Consider the following 15243-nt stretch of genomic DNA (forward strand, 5'->3'; position numbering starts at 1 on the left):
CAGATGCCCCTTCGGGCGGCCCTCCGCCGGAGCGCCTAGACCTGCCCCACGGCCGCAGGCTCCCGGTGCCCGGCTGGGCCGGGAGCCCCCTCCCATCCTTCCTCAGGGCGGGGCCAGGCCCCCCAGCCCACCTCTGACCGCTTCACCTCCGGCGGTCCCGCTCTCGCCGCCTTTTTAGGCCCCTCCCTTTCGACCGCGCCGTCACGGCGCTCAGGTCCTGTCCCCCTGCCCCAGAGACACCTTCGCCACCGAGCCCACCACTTTCCACTCCTCCCCACGCCTAATCCTCCCAGATTCGGCCTGCTGGAACGCCCCTGTCCCTCGTCGTTCTATAGTAGCCGCCCCGACCAGCTCTGGGTCACTTTCAGCCTCTCATTTCCTGGAGAAAGACCGAACGTTCACCGCTTCTCTGGTCCGCGGAGCGGGTGGGGCAAGGCTTCGCACCCCGTTTTACGACAACTTGCGGCCGCGCGGCGCGGCTGACGGCAATGCCGCGCTGCTCTTGGAGAGGTCACTCCGGAGACGGCGTTGGTTTTGGGGTGTGGGGGCCGTGGCACTATGTGGCGCGTCTGTGCGCGACGGGCTCAGAATGCAGCCCCCCGGGCGGGATTCGGGGCTCGGTGGACGGCCTTTCGGGAGGAGCCGGGAGCTCCGTGCGTGACCCCGCAGGCTGGCTCGGCTCTGGCTCGCTGCAGCAGCAAGACCCCAGGGTATGGCAGGGTCCGGGCACTCTGCGGCTGGAGCCCAGTCTCTCGGGCCACACCGCGGAATCGCGTCTTGCTGCAGCTCTGGGGATCGCCTAGCCGCCGCTGGTATAGCCTACCCCCGCATCAGAAGGTAAGCCCCAGAACCTGTCCTTCGCGGGACCCCGTTGTCCTTCACGGCAGACTTGGCTTGGGATCCTTCCTTAGAGGCCTTGATGATCCTCCGTCTCCGCCCCCCTCCAGGTATACTCTGTCACTGTCCCTTCTCCATTACCCAGCTTTGCTCTAGCTCTTGAGCTTCCTTCTCCTGACCTATTCCATTGAAGAAGGAGCTGCAGGCTTCCTTCTCCTGACCGGTTCCGTTCAAAGAGCGCCAAGCCTGGGGCGGTCTGTGGGATGTCTGCTGAGTACACGCTGTTAGAAACGGTGGAGCGGAAGGCCTGTCCTTCTGGTTGAGAGCTTCTGGTGTTAGGAAATCCTTTTATAAGCCCATTGCCCAATGTGTGAAGGGACTCAGACTCAGCGTTAAATTAGTCTGAATTGAACGAAGTGGTACACCAGATTGAGAGTTAGGTAGCTCTTGAAATTGAGTATTTCTCCCTTTTCTCCTCTAGGTTCCATTGCCTTCACTGTCCCCTACAATGCAGGCAGGCACCATAGCCCGCTGGGAAAAGAAGGAAGGAGAAAAAATCAATGAGGGTGAACTAATTGCAGAGGTAAGTTGGAAATGAGTTAGAAGAGCCTATCTTAGCTAAATGGAGCATTAACTTTCCGAGTGGGTAATTGTCCCTTTTTCCTGGAGAATTCGTGGACAGAGGAGCCTGGTGGGCAGCTGTCCATGGGGTCACAAAGAGTCAGACACGACTGAAGCGACTTAGCATGCATGCATGCATCCATTGGAGAAGGAAATGGCAACCCACTGCAGTATTCTTGCCTGGAGAATCCCAGGGATGGAGGAGCCTGGTGGGCTGCCATCTATGGGGTTGCACAGAGTTGGACAGGACTGAAGCGACTTAGCACGCATGCATTAAGAAACTTAGATGTTTTTTACAGTCTGATATGAGAGATTGGTTAGCCAAGTTAGCAGGAGCTAACCAAACTGATTTTTAGCCTGGGTGTTTTTAATAGTAATTCTTTCAAACCTGTGATAGAGGCTTTATTTTCACTGTTGAACTGTACGATTTTTTTTTTTTTGCTGTAAGATTGATTTACGACGTTGTGTTAAATACTCTTGTCCATTATGGTTTATCAAAGATACAGAATGTAGTTCCTTGTGCTATATAGTAGGACCATGTTGCTCTCCATTCAGTATGTAATAGTTTGCATCTGCAAACCCCCAAATCCTACTGTTTTTTCCCTGCCCCACCCCCAATCACAAGTCTATTCTCCGTGAGTTCATTTCTATTTCGTAGATAAGTTCACTTGTGCCATTTTAGATTCCACGTATTTTTCTTTCTTTTTCTGACTTACTTCACTTTGAACTGTATGATTTTAGACACAAGTTAATAAACTTCATACCGGCAGCAGAAGCCTAAGCTCCTACTTTTGTGTTAAAAGGTTGAAACCGATAAAGCTACTGTTGGATTTGAGAGTGTGGAGGAGTGTTACATGGCAAAGATCCTTGTTGCTGAAGGTACCAGAGATGTTCCAGTTGGAGCAATCATCTGTATCACAGTTGACAAGTGAGTAGTACCGGGGGAATCTGTGAAAGTCAGGTGCTTAAGTGGAGTATTTTAACCCAGAACTGAGGAGTTAGTTAAAGGCTTCTAAGGCTGATACATCCGCTTTATAACCCCCTTATACTTACACATTCTTTCTCTTCCTTAGGCCTGAAGATGTTGAAGCCTTTAAAAATTACACACTGGATTCTTCAGCAGCACCTGCCCCACCAGCAGCCCCGGCACCAACCCCTGCCGCCCCCGCTCCATCACCTACACCTTCTGCTCAGGCTCCTGGTAGCTCATATCCTAGTCACATGCAGGTGAGGCTCAGCCTCTGGGTGTCTGTTCTAGAAAATTTATTATTTACTCATTATTTTTCGTAGATGAGTTGCGTCCTGGAAACTGGCATTAAACCTGGCTGGTTTTTGTCATTTGAAAGTAAATAGAGATTTAAACATGAAAACTGACAACATTTATTCTAGTGGTTATTTCCAGATGTGTGTACTTGGATAGTTCTTTTAACCTTTCTCAGCCTCCGTGTAGCAGGTAAGATAATGTTTGGTACTTTTCATTCAAGAATATCATGTTGGATTTTGAGGATTGTTTGTGCTTACATCTGTACTTTGCTGTGCTAAGTCGCTTCAGTCATGTCAGAGATTCCTCTGTCCATGGGATTCTCCAGGCAGGAGTACTGGAGTGGGTTGCCATGTCCTCCTCCAGGGGATCTTCCCAACCCAGGGATCGAACCTGTGTCTCTTATGTCTCCTGCCTTGGCAGGCAGGTTCTTTACCACTAGCACCACCTGGGAAACCCACTTATATCTACTCTCTGTCTAAATAGAGTTTTTTTAGTAGGCCCCAAGTGCTGTCTATTGAATAAAAGCCCTCAATTAGTGTTTTTCCTTGACAAGTAGTGTTTTCTCAGAGTAAGTGAAATAATCCGGTAGTATTTAGAAAAGACCAACAATAAAGAATAAGTGTCAAATAGACATATATAATCTGGAGGAGGGCATGACAGTCTACTCCAGTATTCTTGCCTGGAGAATCCCCATGGACAGAGGAGTATGGAGGGCTACCTACAGTCCTTGGGGTCTCAAAGAGTCAGACATGACTGAGCGATTCAGCACAGACATATATAATAGCATTACAGCAAAGCTGAAGGTGGTAAATATAGTCACTGTTGATTCTGTTAACTAAATCAGTTTCTGAGAAGCTGATTAGTTTATTAGATATTAGGATTATCCCATGTATATTTGTGTGTTTTGGATATTGAAAATGGATAAAAGCCAGCTGTGTTTTTTTCCTAAAGGATTAAGATTAGAACTTCTCCTTCTCTTAGTTTATTTGTAGAAATTTTTGTATAGGAATAATTTTCTTCTTCAGGCATCGTGTTCTATACCCTGGTCTTTTATTAACATTCACTCATGATGAAATTTTGCCTGGTGGTCAGTTCACACATTTATTCCATCCTGTTCAGCAATTTTTAAAAAATTTTTAATTTAAAAAAAAGTTACAAACATTTTTTTTGTCTGTGCTGGGTCTTCATTGCCAAGAGAAGGCTTTCTCTAATGGTGGTAAGCAGGGGCAGCTCTCTTGTGGTGCTTGGGCTACTCATGGTGATGACTTCTCTTGGTGCAGAGTGTGAGCTGTAGGTACAGGAGCTACAGTACTTGCAGCTCAAGGGCTCTAGGGCATGGGCTCAGTGATTGTGGCGCATGGGATTCGTTGCCCCAAGGCATGTGGGATCTTCTCAGGCCAGGGATCGAAGCCGTGTCCTCTGAATTGGCAGGCGGATTCCTGACCATTGGACCACCAGAGAAGGTCAAGAGCTCTAAGTTTTGTTTTACTTTTTTCCCCACAGCTTCCTGAGACATCATCCACTAAAATGACTTTTCTCTCAGCATAATCCGTATGTTAATTAGATGCAAAAGACTTAAGAAGATAGCAAACAAAACCCATAACTGAGTGAGCATCCAAATTCAGTGAACATACAAGCCATGTAAATAGGGAAGCAGTCTTTTAATTTAGATCAGCCAATCTGTTGTTTTAGATTTTACTCTGGTGGAAGTGACTATTGTAAGATTAGGTTTTTGTTGTTGTTTTGGGGGTTTTTTTCAGCCATGCCATATGGCATTCAGGATCTTAGTTCGCCATACAGGGATTAACCTGTGCCCTGTTGCATTGGGAGCACAGAGTGTAAACCACTGGGCCACCAAGGAAGTCCTGAACAATTCTTAATATGTTTTTTATCTTGAAAAAGTACCTGGGAGGGACTTCGCTAGTGGTCTGGTGGTTAAGAATCTGCCTGCAGGGGTCACAGGTTCAATGCTTGGTCTGGGAAGATTCTCACATGCTGAAGAGCAACTAAATGCACGTGCCACAACTGCTGAGCCCGCGCGCCTTGAGCCCAAGCTCTGCAACAAGAGAAACCACTCCAGTGGGAAGCCTGTGCACTGTGGCTGGAGAGTCGCACCTGCTCACTGCACCTAGAGAAAGCCTGTGTATACAGCAATGAAGACCCAGAGCAGCCAAAAATAAATAATTAAAAATTTAATAAAGTATTATCCAGGGAGTTTGGGAGAAATTCAGTCTCCTCTGAATGAAAAGGTAGATTTCAGTAAAGCACACAGTAAAATTTTAGTGGAAAAGTCTGAGGTCATTCTATGAAGATGAAAAACCTCTAGCTTAATCTAAGTGTTGAGAAAGATGAGAAGACGTGCTATGTTTAGATATTGTTGGGGAATTAATTTTAGCTGTCTAGAAAGAAATCTTTCCCCTCTGCCCATGGTTTTTAACTTTGGAGGGTGGGTCAGAGTATCACTGGCACTATAAAAGCTTGAGATTTGAAAGATTTACCTGTAGGGACACTGCTGAAGCATGAGGCTTTTGCTGCTGTGGGAGCATCAGGCAGATGGGAATTTGAATTGTCATAGTCACTGTCATTCCATAAAGCTATTTGCTTGCCTGAGTGCCATTGTGTCAAAAGCATCCTAGTGTTGAGTAATAATAAAATATGTGTTTGTTTCTACAGGTGCTTCTTCCTGCCCTGTCTCCCACCATGACCATGGGCACAGTTCAGAGATGGGAAAAAAAAGTGGGTGAGAAGCTAAATGAAGGAGATTTATTGGCAGAGATAGAGACTGACAAGGCCACTATAGGTGAGATTTCTTCAGCTCTTAACGGTTGAGACACTGAGTTTTCCAGTAAGGGAAGAGGATTGCCATCCTATCCTATAATGAGTGAGTGATAACATGAAAAATTTTAATTCTTGGGATTAATTTCCTGGAACAGAGTATTTTCATAAACAGAAGTGTTGCATAGTTGGGTCTGTTGGTTCCAAACTGCACTGTCATTGAATCAAAGCTGTATCAGCTTGGAGATAATTTTTAGGCCAGAGTTTAATTATTAGCTTTTTGTTACTGAGAAGCTGTATCCAAATTGACATTCTTCACACTGGTCAAGGGGGGAAAAAGAGGAAATAGGGGAAAATAACATCAAAGGCAGGAAAATACTGAAGAAATTCAGATGACTTTGAGGGAAAACTTGAAAGTAGGGTTTTGATTGTTTTTGTATATGAGAATGACTGATGAAATGTATATACTACTTGTTCAGATATCATATCACATTTCCTTTTATTGACTATCTGATTTATTTTTATGCTCAGAAAAAAAACCCCTATAGACAATTAATATTTGCCATACTATATCTGGATACCTGTAGATAATTTTTTTTTTTTTTTCTGTCCAGTCCTCAAAAATGCAGTAGGAGCTTCTGGGCATCCTCTGCAGTGGTCTTTTTCGGATTTTGTTCTTCACACCCCATGATTCCGTGATGGCACCTTGGGGTCAAGGAGACTTAGAGAGTAGGACTGTACTTGCCCCCTTCCCTCACTTCTGACTGTTTTATCTTTTAGCATATTGTGCTCTCCCCCATAAAATTTTATTAGAGGAAAGGGTTCTTTTTTGTTTGTTTGTTTTTTGGCTGCCCGGGTCTTTGTTGCAGCACACAGGCTCTCTCTAGTTGCAGTGCTCAGGCTTGTTTCAGAGTATGGACTCTAGAGCTCACGGGCTCAGCAGTTGCAGTGGCAGGCTTAGTTGCTCTGTGGCATGTGGGATCTTAGTTCCCTGACTGGAGATCGAACCCATATTCCCTGCATTGGGGAAGACAGATTGTTAACCACTGGACCACCAGGGAAGTCCCTATTCTGTTTGTTAAAAAGATTATTAAAAAGAAACAGAAAAGCCCTGGCAAAATAGGTGTACTTTGCATTTTAACTTGATTACCAATGTTGCTGTAGAGAGTGGTATTCTAGAAACTGGTCACTAGAGACGTATTAACCTTGGTCAAACTCTATACTCCGTAGTGGCCATGGAGCCTTTTCTTTTGATATGTCTTGTATTGGATATTAATTCTCAGCTGGGAAATAAAAGGATTCATCAAAGATGTGTTCATCAGGGAGAGGCACAGCCCAACGGAAAGCTAAGATCTGGAAGGCAAAAGATGTCCTCTACAGTGGCTCCTTTCAGTTTTACTTTTGGAATCCGTCGTATTTGAGTTCCTTGTTAAAAAAAAAAGCAGTAGCTGGGAATTCCCTGGTGGTCCATTGGTTAGGACTTCACGGTTTCCCTGACAAGGGCCAGGGTTCAGTCCCTGGTGGGGGAACTAAGATCCCAGAAGCCACATGGTGCAGCCAAAAAAAGAAAAGCAGTAGCTGAGTAAAGTTGTCAACACCATTGAATCTCCATAGTAATGCTGTGTTTCTTCATATTGAAATAGTTGGTGTAATACCAAGTATGACCTCTTCAGAAAAGTTCCAAAGATGCATCACTACCAACTGTAGTAGCTCTTTTAATTTAACAACCATGTGGTTCTGTTCTTTAGCAGTACAACTGATGCCATCTCGGAAGTCTTGTGGGTCTGCACAGAGCAGCCCTTGGAGATGTTTTAAAGAAAACATTCAGAGCTAACCACTGTTTAACCTCTTGGGGTTTTACTTGACAAATATTTATTAGTATTTACTTTGTATTAGGTAGTATTTACTTTGTATTAGGTACTATTTCCAAGTGCTTGGAAAATATTGATTCACTTAAAACTTTTGTAATAGCCCTGTGAGGTAGGTACTGTTCCCATTTTGTAGGTAAAGAGGCTGAGACACAGGTTAAATAGCTTGCAAAAGGTTATATAGCTACTTTGAAGAACCTTTTACTTAAAAACTGTGCTTTGAAGAAAAAAAAGAACAAACTGTGCTTTGAATTTGGTAGGCTAGTAGAGTCCTTTAAGTTCCATAATGGTTTTTTCTTTCTATTTAAGGTTTTGAGGTACAGGAAGAAGGTTACCTGGCAAAAATCCTGATCCCTGAAGGCACACGAGATGTCCCTCTAGGAACCCCGCTCTGTATCATTGTGGAAAAAGAGGCAGATATACCAGCATTTGCTGACTATCGGCCAGCTGAAGTAACTGATTTAAAACCACCAGCACCACCACCTATCCCATCTCCGGTAGGTATGCTTCTAGAATTGAGGGAACCACTTACCTTATTCATCTCTAAATTAAGGGGTGATAGTCTAGGTTCCTTCCAGTGCTAAGAGTCTGTGACTAAGGAAGGAGATAGTTAACATTTATGGAGACCCACAGGGTGCATGGGACTGCACTGTTCACATAATGGTCAATAGTTTGATTCTTGTAATTTTCCTTTTCCCTGCTTTCTTGAGTCTTGTTGAGAACAAAACTGAGGTGACTTGATCTTTTTATGCTTTAGGTGTAGATATACATATGGAAGGTAATGCTTCGTCACCCATTTTCTATAGAATTTGTAGTCTTTGTCGGTCCTCTTGGTATTCACATATTATAGTAGGTCAAGCTTATATTTGTAACACATGGGAATCTTGACATGAATGGCTTATTTTGCATAGAATTTAGTTTTTTGCTATATACTATATACGAGGGCTTCCCTCGTAGGTCAGTCAATAAAGAATCTGCCTGCAATGCAGGAAACCCGGGTTCGATTCCTGGCTCAGGAAGATCCCCTGGAGAAGGAAATGGCAACCCACTGCAGTATTCTTGCCTGGAGAATCCCATGGTCGGAGGAGCCTGGCAGGCTACAGTCCGTGGGGTTGCAAGGGTCAGACATAACTTAGTGACTAAACCACCACCATATACTATATACCTATAACGTGAACTCATATGAATTCCAGGCAGCAGTAACACTATAAGGCTTCTGTAGGTGTAGAATCATGTGAGTTTAGACTAGGTACACAGTTCTGTCAGAGAAAACTTTGATTTCTGACTTCCATACATTTATGGGGAGCTGGCAAGTAGTAGTATTGGTTTATTTTTTAATGCGTTTTCAACATGGAATCTTCCAGAATAATTTATTATTTTGGAAGTAGGTTAAGTAAAAACCATGTAGGTAATATAAGAGAATGAGAATAAAAAAGGGACAAGAAAATAGAGACAAGAGATTAAAGTGAAGAAAGGCTATAAGGATGTTGTATACTGGTCACCAGAATTAAATTCAGTGCCTCTCTGTATTAATCATGGAGTTAGAGAACTTGACTTTGTTCGGTCTTTGTTAAAATAATGTTATTGTATTCATGTTGCTGTATTATGTTGGTTAAGCAAGAAAAATGAGCATTTAACCTTTGGAGAAAAGACGAAAGTTATATAATTAAAATAGGTTTGACTTAGCTATAAGCTGTTAATCTTTCAGACCAGTCTTTTCAGTGGTGAATTAACAATTTGTAACTTTTTTCAAAAGGCAGCCCCTGTTCCTCCAGCTCCCCAACCTGTAGCCCCTCCACCTTCAGCCCCCCGGCCAGCAGCTCCAGCTGGACCAAAGGGAAGGGTGTTTGTTAGCCCGCTTGCGAAGAAATTGGCAGCAGAGAAAGGGATTGACCTTACACAAGTAAAAGGTACGTCTGTTTCTATGGAATGGAGTTTTACTAAAATTGAGTTTCCTCCTTAGGACCAGAGAGTACAACCACAACTATTAATATATAGAGCTGTCTTATCTGGGGAAGTAGGGAGAAGGATGAGGGAGGGAACTGACAGAGCAGGAAAACTTCCTGTGCTTTGCTTGGTCTGTCTAAGGTCTACCTGTATAATTTAGATAGCTTTTTTCATTTTCTATTAACGAGAACTGCTTAATTGTTGGTGAAAGTATGATGTGTTCAGCAAAGCTGGGTTACGGAACTTGATTATGTGATAAGAAATCTGTATTAGTGCTAGGCTGAGTGAATGTAGCAATACTCAAAACACAACATGAAGTTGGGATGACTTGAAATGACTTAAAATAATAAAATTCATATAAAACTGAACTAACGCCTATTGAGGGCAAAGGAAAATGTCTTACTCATCTTTTCCTTCCCAAAGACAATGTGTAGCTTAGTGATAAGAGCGTGGGCTCTTGAATCAGACCATCTAGGGTTTAATCCTGGCTTTATCACTTTCTATGTAATATGTCTTTTCATGAGTTATTTTATTTGTTTTTCCATCTGTAAAACTGAGATAATAGTTTCCAATAAAATAAGTGAAGGGCTTAGAACAATATCTAGAATATAGGAATACTCCATACATAGTAATTTTGTTCATGTTATTATTATTGGCTGGCATTTAAATGTTTTAAGCTAAAATTTAATGTAAGGTAATTAATATACTTTGGAAAGAGGTGGGAGAAATTACTGTTTGTGGAGCTTGGTTTGATGGCTAGTCATTTAATTACCAGACTTAATTTGCATAACACTTGAAGTAAGAATTATCATCTCATATTTTTTGGATAGGAAAATAGACTCTTGAAAGATCTCTTGTTCTGTTAAGCAGTAAAGTTGCAATTCGAATCTAGATTTGTTTCATTTTAGAATCTGTATTCTTCCCACTACCCTATACTTCCTTCTGTTTTGATGTTCTGCCATCTTTAATTACTCAAAATAATGGCTACTTCTGCAGTTTTCCAGCTATGAGCAATCATTGTTGGTTATCACTGTCTGCAGACTGTTGTTTTAATGGTTTGAAAGCAAGCCAGTTCCCAAAGATACGGGGACAGAAGTTATCACTGTTTCACCTCAGAGAATTCTTGTAAAAAGACCCTTTTTTCCATCTTAATGTCATTTCACTAATATATTGCCATTCTTTATGTATGTATGATTAGGGATAGCAATTTAAGTTGGAAAACATTTTTAAGGGGAGGAAGGACTGGGTTAATAATTATATCTGAAAAATTTAAACAAGTAAATGAGGACCATTTGTTGGATATTGAGTGATACTGACTGCCTTAGGTAATATTTATGTGGAAAAAAATCTCAGTATTCTTACGCAGTTAGAGTTAAGTGATTCATTTATTTAAACAAATATTCATTGAGTATTGTTTGTGCAGCCAACACTTGTTCATGGGACAGACAATAAAGAAGTAAATGGACAGGGATTATAACATAGTAGTTAAGAGTATTGGCTTTAGAGCTGGAATGCTTAGATTTTAAACCCAGCTCTGTCGAACACTAGGTGTATTCCCTTTTCTGTCTCAGTTTCTTTATTTGTATATAGAAATAATACTTTATAGCTTGTTGGGATTAAATGTGTTAATAACAGTGCCTGTACGTAGAAAGCAAATATAGGTAATTAGCTATGGTGATAATAATAGCTTATTAAATAATATGATTCGAATGCTAACAAATAAATAAACCAGTGTTATGGTAGGGAGTAACAAACAGGGTACCTCTATGTCATGGGTTTCTCAGGTGGCACAGTGGGAAAGAATTTGCCTGCCAGTATAGGAGACACAGATTCAATCCTTGGGTCAGGATGGTCCCCTGGAATAGGAAATGGCAGCCCACTCCAGGATTCTTGCCTGCACAATTTCATGGACAGAGGATCCCAGCAGTCCATGGGGTCACAAGGAGTCAGACACGACTGAGCAACTCAGCACAGCACACATATGCACGCATGACCACTTTTGGACAGGATGGTTGGGGAAGATCTTTTTGACGAGGTGAAATTTGATCTGACCTGAAAGATGAGGAGTCAGCTATGAGCCAACCATGTGAAGAACTGCAAGAGAAGCATTCTGGGCAAAGACCAGCCTGAAGGGGAGAGAGCTCGGTGTGTTTGAGGCAAAGAAAGGAAGCCAGTGTTAATGGAGCATAGTGAGCAGAGTGGTAGGAAATGAGGGCAGAAAGAAACTCAGGGGTAAGAACATAAAAGACTTTACAGGTTATGATATAGTTTGAATTTTATTTCAAGTAGGGCAGGAAGCCATTGAAAATTAAAATGAAGAAGTGGCATAAAATCATTTATATTTTTAAAAGATTGTTTTGGCTGTTCTGTGCAAATGGATTAAATGAAAGCAAAAGTGTCTGTTAAAATGTTGCTGGAGTCGATGGTGGTTTACACAAAGGTGATGAGAATAGAAATGGAAAGAAATGGACAGCTTAACATATGTTTGTGGCAGAATCAACAGAACTTAGGGATTGGATATGAGGACTCAACAATAGCGACTTCAAAAGATACGTGCACTGACAGTCTGGATAGGGTGAAAAGTGAATGAAGAAGTGGAGATAGCATTGTGGACAACTTAGTCAAGAGCTTTTGCTGTGAAGGAAGGCATAAAAATAGAGATGTACAGTTTGGGAGGATATGAGCTCAAGAATGGCCTTTAGAAAACGAGTGGTGGTAGAACAGCCCTCAGAGAAGGCAATGGCACCCCACTCCAGTACTCTCACCTGGAGAATCCCATGGATGGAGGAGCCTGGTGGGCTGCAGTCCATGGGGTCGCTGAGAGTCAGCCACGACTGAGCGACTTCACTTTCACTTTTCACTTTCATGCATTGGAGAAGGAAATGGCAACCCACTCCAGTGTTCTTACCAGGAGGATCCCAGGGACGGGGAGCCTGGTGGGCTGCCGTCTGTGGGCTCGCACAGAGTCGGACACGACTCAAGCGACTTAGCAGCAGCAGCAGCAGAACAGGCCCAGTGTAGAGTTTCTCAGCTGTGGCACTACTGACATTTTTGACCAGGTAATTCTTTGTGGGTTTCTCTGGTGGCAAACCACTTCAGTATTCTTGCTTTGAGAACCCCATGAACAGTATGAAAAGGCAAAAAGAGAGGACCCTGAAAGATGAACTCCCTGGGTCGGTAGGTGCCCAATATACTACTGGAGATCAGTGGAGAACTAATTCCAGAAAGAACGAAGAGATAGAGCCAAAGCAAAAACAACGCCCAGCTGTGGATGTGACAGGTGATGGAAGTAAAGTCTGATGATGTAAAAAGCAATATTGCATAGAAACCTGGAATATTAGGTCCATGAATCAAGGCAAATTGAAAGTGGTCAAACAGGAGATGGCAAGAGTGAACATTGACATTTTAGGAATCAGCGAACTAAAATGAACTGGAATGGATGAATTTAACTCAGATGATCATTATATTTACTACTGTGGGCAAGAATCCCTTAGAAGAGATGGAGTAGCCATCTTAGTCAACAGAAGAATCCAAATGCAGTACTTGGATGCAGCCTCAAAAATGGCAGAATGATCTCTGTTCGTTTCCAAGGCAAACCATTCAATATCACAGTATCCAAGTCTAGGCCCCAACCAATAATGCTGAAGAAGCTGCAGTTGAACAGTTCTATGAAGACCTACAAGACCTTCTAGAACTAACACCCAAAAAGATGTCCTTTTCTTTAAAGGGGACTGGAATGCAAAAGTAGGAAGTCAAGAAATACCTGGAGTAATAGGCAAATTTGGCCTTGGAGTACAGAACGAAGCAGGACAAAGGCTAATAGAGTTTTGCCAAGAGAATGCACTGGTCATAGCAAACACCCTCTTCCAACAACACAAGAGAAGACTCTACAAATGGATACCACCAGATGGTCAATACCGAAATCAGATTGATTATATTCTTTGCAGCCAAAAATGGAGAAGCTCTATACAGTCAGCAAAAACAAGACCAGGAGCTGACTGTAGCCCAGATCATGAACTCCTTATTGCCAAATTCAGACTTAAATTGAAAGTAGGGAAGACCACTAGACCATTCAGGTATGACCTAAATCAAATCTCTTATGCCTATACAGTGGAAGTGACAAATAGATTCAAGGGATTAGATCTCATAGAGTGCCTGAAGAACTATGGATGGAGGTTTGTGACACTGTACAGGAGGCAGTGATCAAGACCATCCCAAGAAAAAGAAATGCCAAAAGGCAAAATGGTTGTCTGAAGATGCCTTACAACAGCTATGAAAAGAAGAGAATTGAAAGGCAAAGAAGAAAAGGAAAGACATACCCATCTGAATGTAGAGTTCCAAAGAATAGCAAGGAGAGACAGGAAAGCCTTCTTCAGTGAGCAGTGGAGAGAAATAGAGGAAATGGGAAAGACTCGAGATCTCTTCAAGAAAATTAGAGATACCAAGGGAACTTTTTAGGCAAAGATGGGCTCGATAAAGGACAGAAATGGTAGGGACCTAAAAGAAGCAGAAGATATTAAGAAGAGGTAGCAAGAATATACAGAACCATACGAAAAAGATCTTCATGACCCAGATAACCACGATGGTGTGATCACTCCCCTAGAGCCAGACATCCTGGAATGCGAAGTCAAGTGGGCCTCAGGAAGCATCACTACAAAGCTAGAGGAGGTAATGGAATTCCAGTTGAGCTATTTCAAATCCTAAAAGATGATTCTGTCAAAGTGCTGTACTCAGTATGCCAGCAAATTTGGAAAACTCGGCAGTGGCCACAGGACTGGAAAAGGTCATTTTCATTCCAATCCCTAAGAAAGGCAATGCCAAAGAATGCTCAAACTACCACACAATTGCACTCATCTCACACGCTAGTAAAGTAATGCTCAAAATTCTCCAAGCCAGGCTTCAACAGTATGTGAACCATGAACTTCCAGATGTTCAAGCTGGTTTTAGAAAAGGCAGAGGAACCAGAGATCAAATTGCCGACATCTGTTGGATCAATGAAAAAGCAAGAGAGTTCCGGAAAAATGTCTGTTTCTGCTTTATTGACTATGCCAAATTCTTTGACTGTGGATCACAACAAACTGTGGAAAATTTTGAAAGAGATGGGAATACCAGACCACCTGACCTGCCTCTTGAGAAACCTACATGCAGATGAGGAAGCAACACTTAGAACCGGACATGGAATAACCGACTGGTTCCAAATTGGGAAAGGAGTATGTCAAGGCTGTATATTGTCACCCTGCTTATTTAATTTATATGCAGAGTACATCATGCGAAATGCTGGACTGGATGAAGCACAAGCTGCAATCAACATTGCTGGGAGAAATATCAATAACCTCAGATATGCAAATGACACCACCCTTATGGCAGAAAGCGAAGAAGAACTGAAGAGCCTCTTGATGAAAGTGAAAGAGGAGAGTGAAAAGTTGGCCTAAATTTCAACATTCAGAAAAGTGAGATCATGGCATCTGGTCCCATCTCTTCATGGCAAATACATGGGGAAACAGTGGAAACAGTGACAGACTTTATTGGGGCTCCAAAATCACTGCAGGTGGTGACTGCAGCCCTGAAATTAAAAGACACTTGCTTCTTGGAAGAAAAGTTGTGACCAACCTAGACAGCATATTAAAAAGCAGGGACATTACTTTGCCAAGAGAGGTCCATCTAATCAAAGCTATGGTTTTTCCAGTAGTCACGTATGGATGTGTGAGTTGCCCTACAGAGAAAACTGAAAACTGAAGAATTGATGCTTTTGATCTGTGGTGTTGGAGAAGATTCATGAGAGTCCCTTGGACTGCAAGGAGAGCCAACCAGTACATCCTAAAGGAAATCCGTCGTGAGTATTCATTGGAAGGATTGATGCTGAAGCTGAAGTTCCAATACGTTGGCCACCTATTGCGAAGAGCCGACTCATTGGAAAGACCCTGATGCTGG

At 42.6% G+C, this 15243-nt stretch overlaps 1 protein-coding gene across 1 annotated transcript in view; it reads left to right on the top strand.

Moving 5' to 3' along the window:
• Positions 1-498: 498 nt before the first annotated feature.
• The window catches only part of DLAT (dihydrolipoamide S-acetyltransferase), a 34713-nt gene continuing 19968 nt past the window's right edge, over positions 499-15243 (top strand). Inside the window, exons 1-7 of the mRNA XM_086339194.1 lie at positions 499-837; positions 1319-1420; positions 2262-2386; positions 2532-2685; positions 5396-5522; positions 7675-7862; positions 9122-9275. Coding sequence (XP_086195320.1) covers positions 559-837; positions 1319-1420; positions 2262-2386; positions 2532-2685; positions 5396-5522; positions 7675-7862; positions 9122-9275 — 1129 coding nt within the window. The 5' untranslated portion in view covers positions 499-558. The remainder of the gene's footprint in view (positions 838-1318; positions 1421-2261; positions 2387-2531; positions 2686-5395; positions 5523-7674; positions 7863-9121; positions 9276-15243) is intronic.

Source organism: Bos grunniens, chromosome 15 (assembly GCF_055505025.1).
Source record: "Bos grunniens cultivar Pamir isolate PY7600 chromosome 15, Bosgru_T2T1.0, whole genome shotgun sequence".
NCBI lineage: Eukaryota > Metazoa > Chordata > Mammalia > Artiodactyla > Bovidae > Bos > Bos grunniens.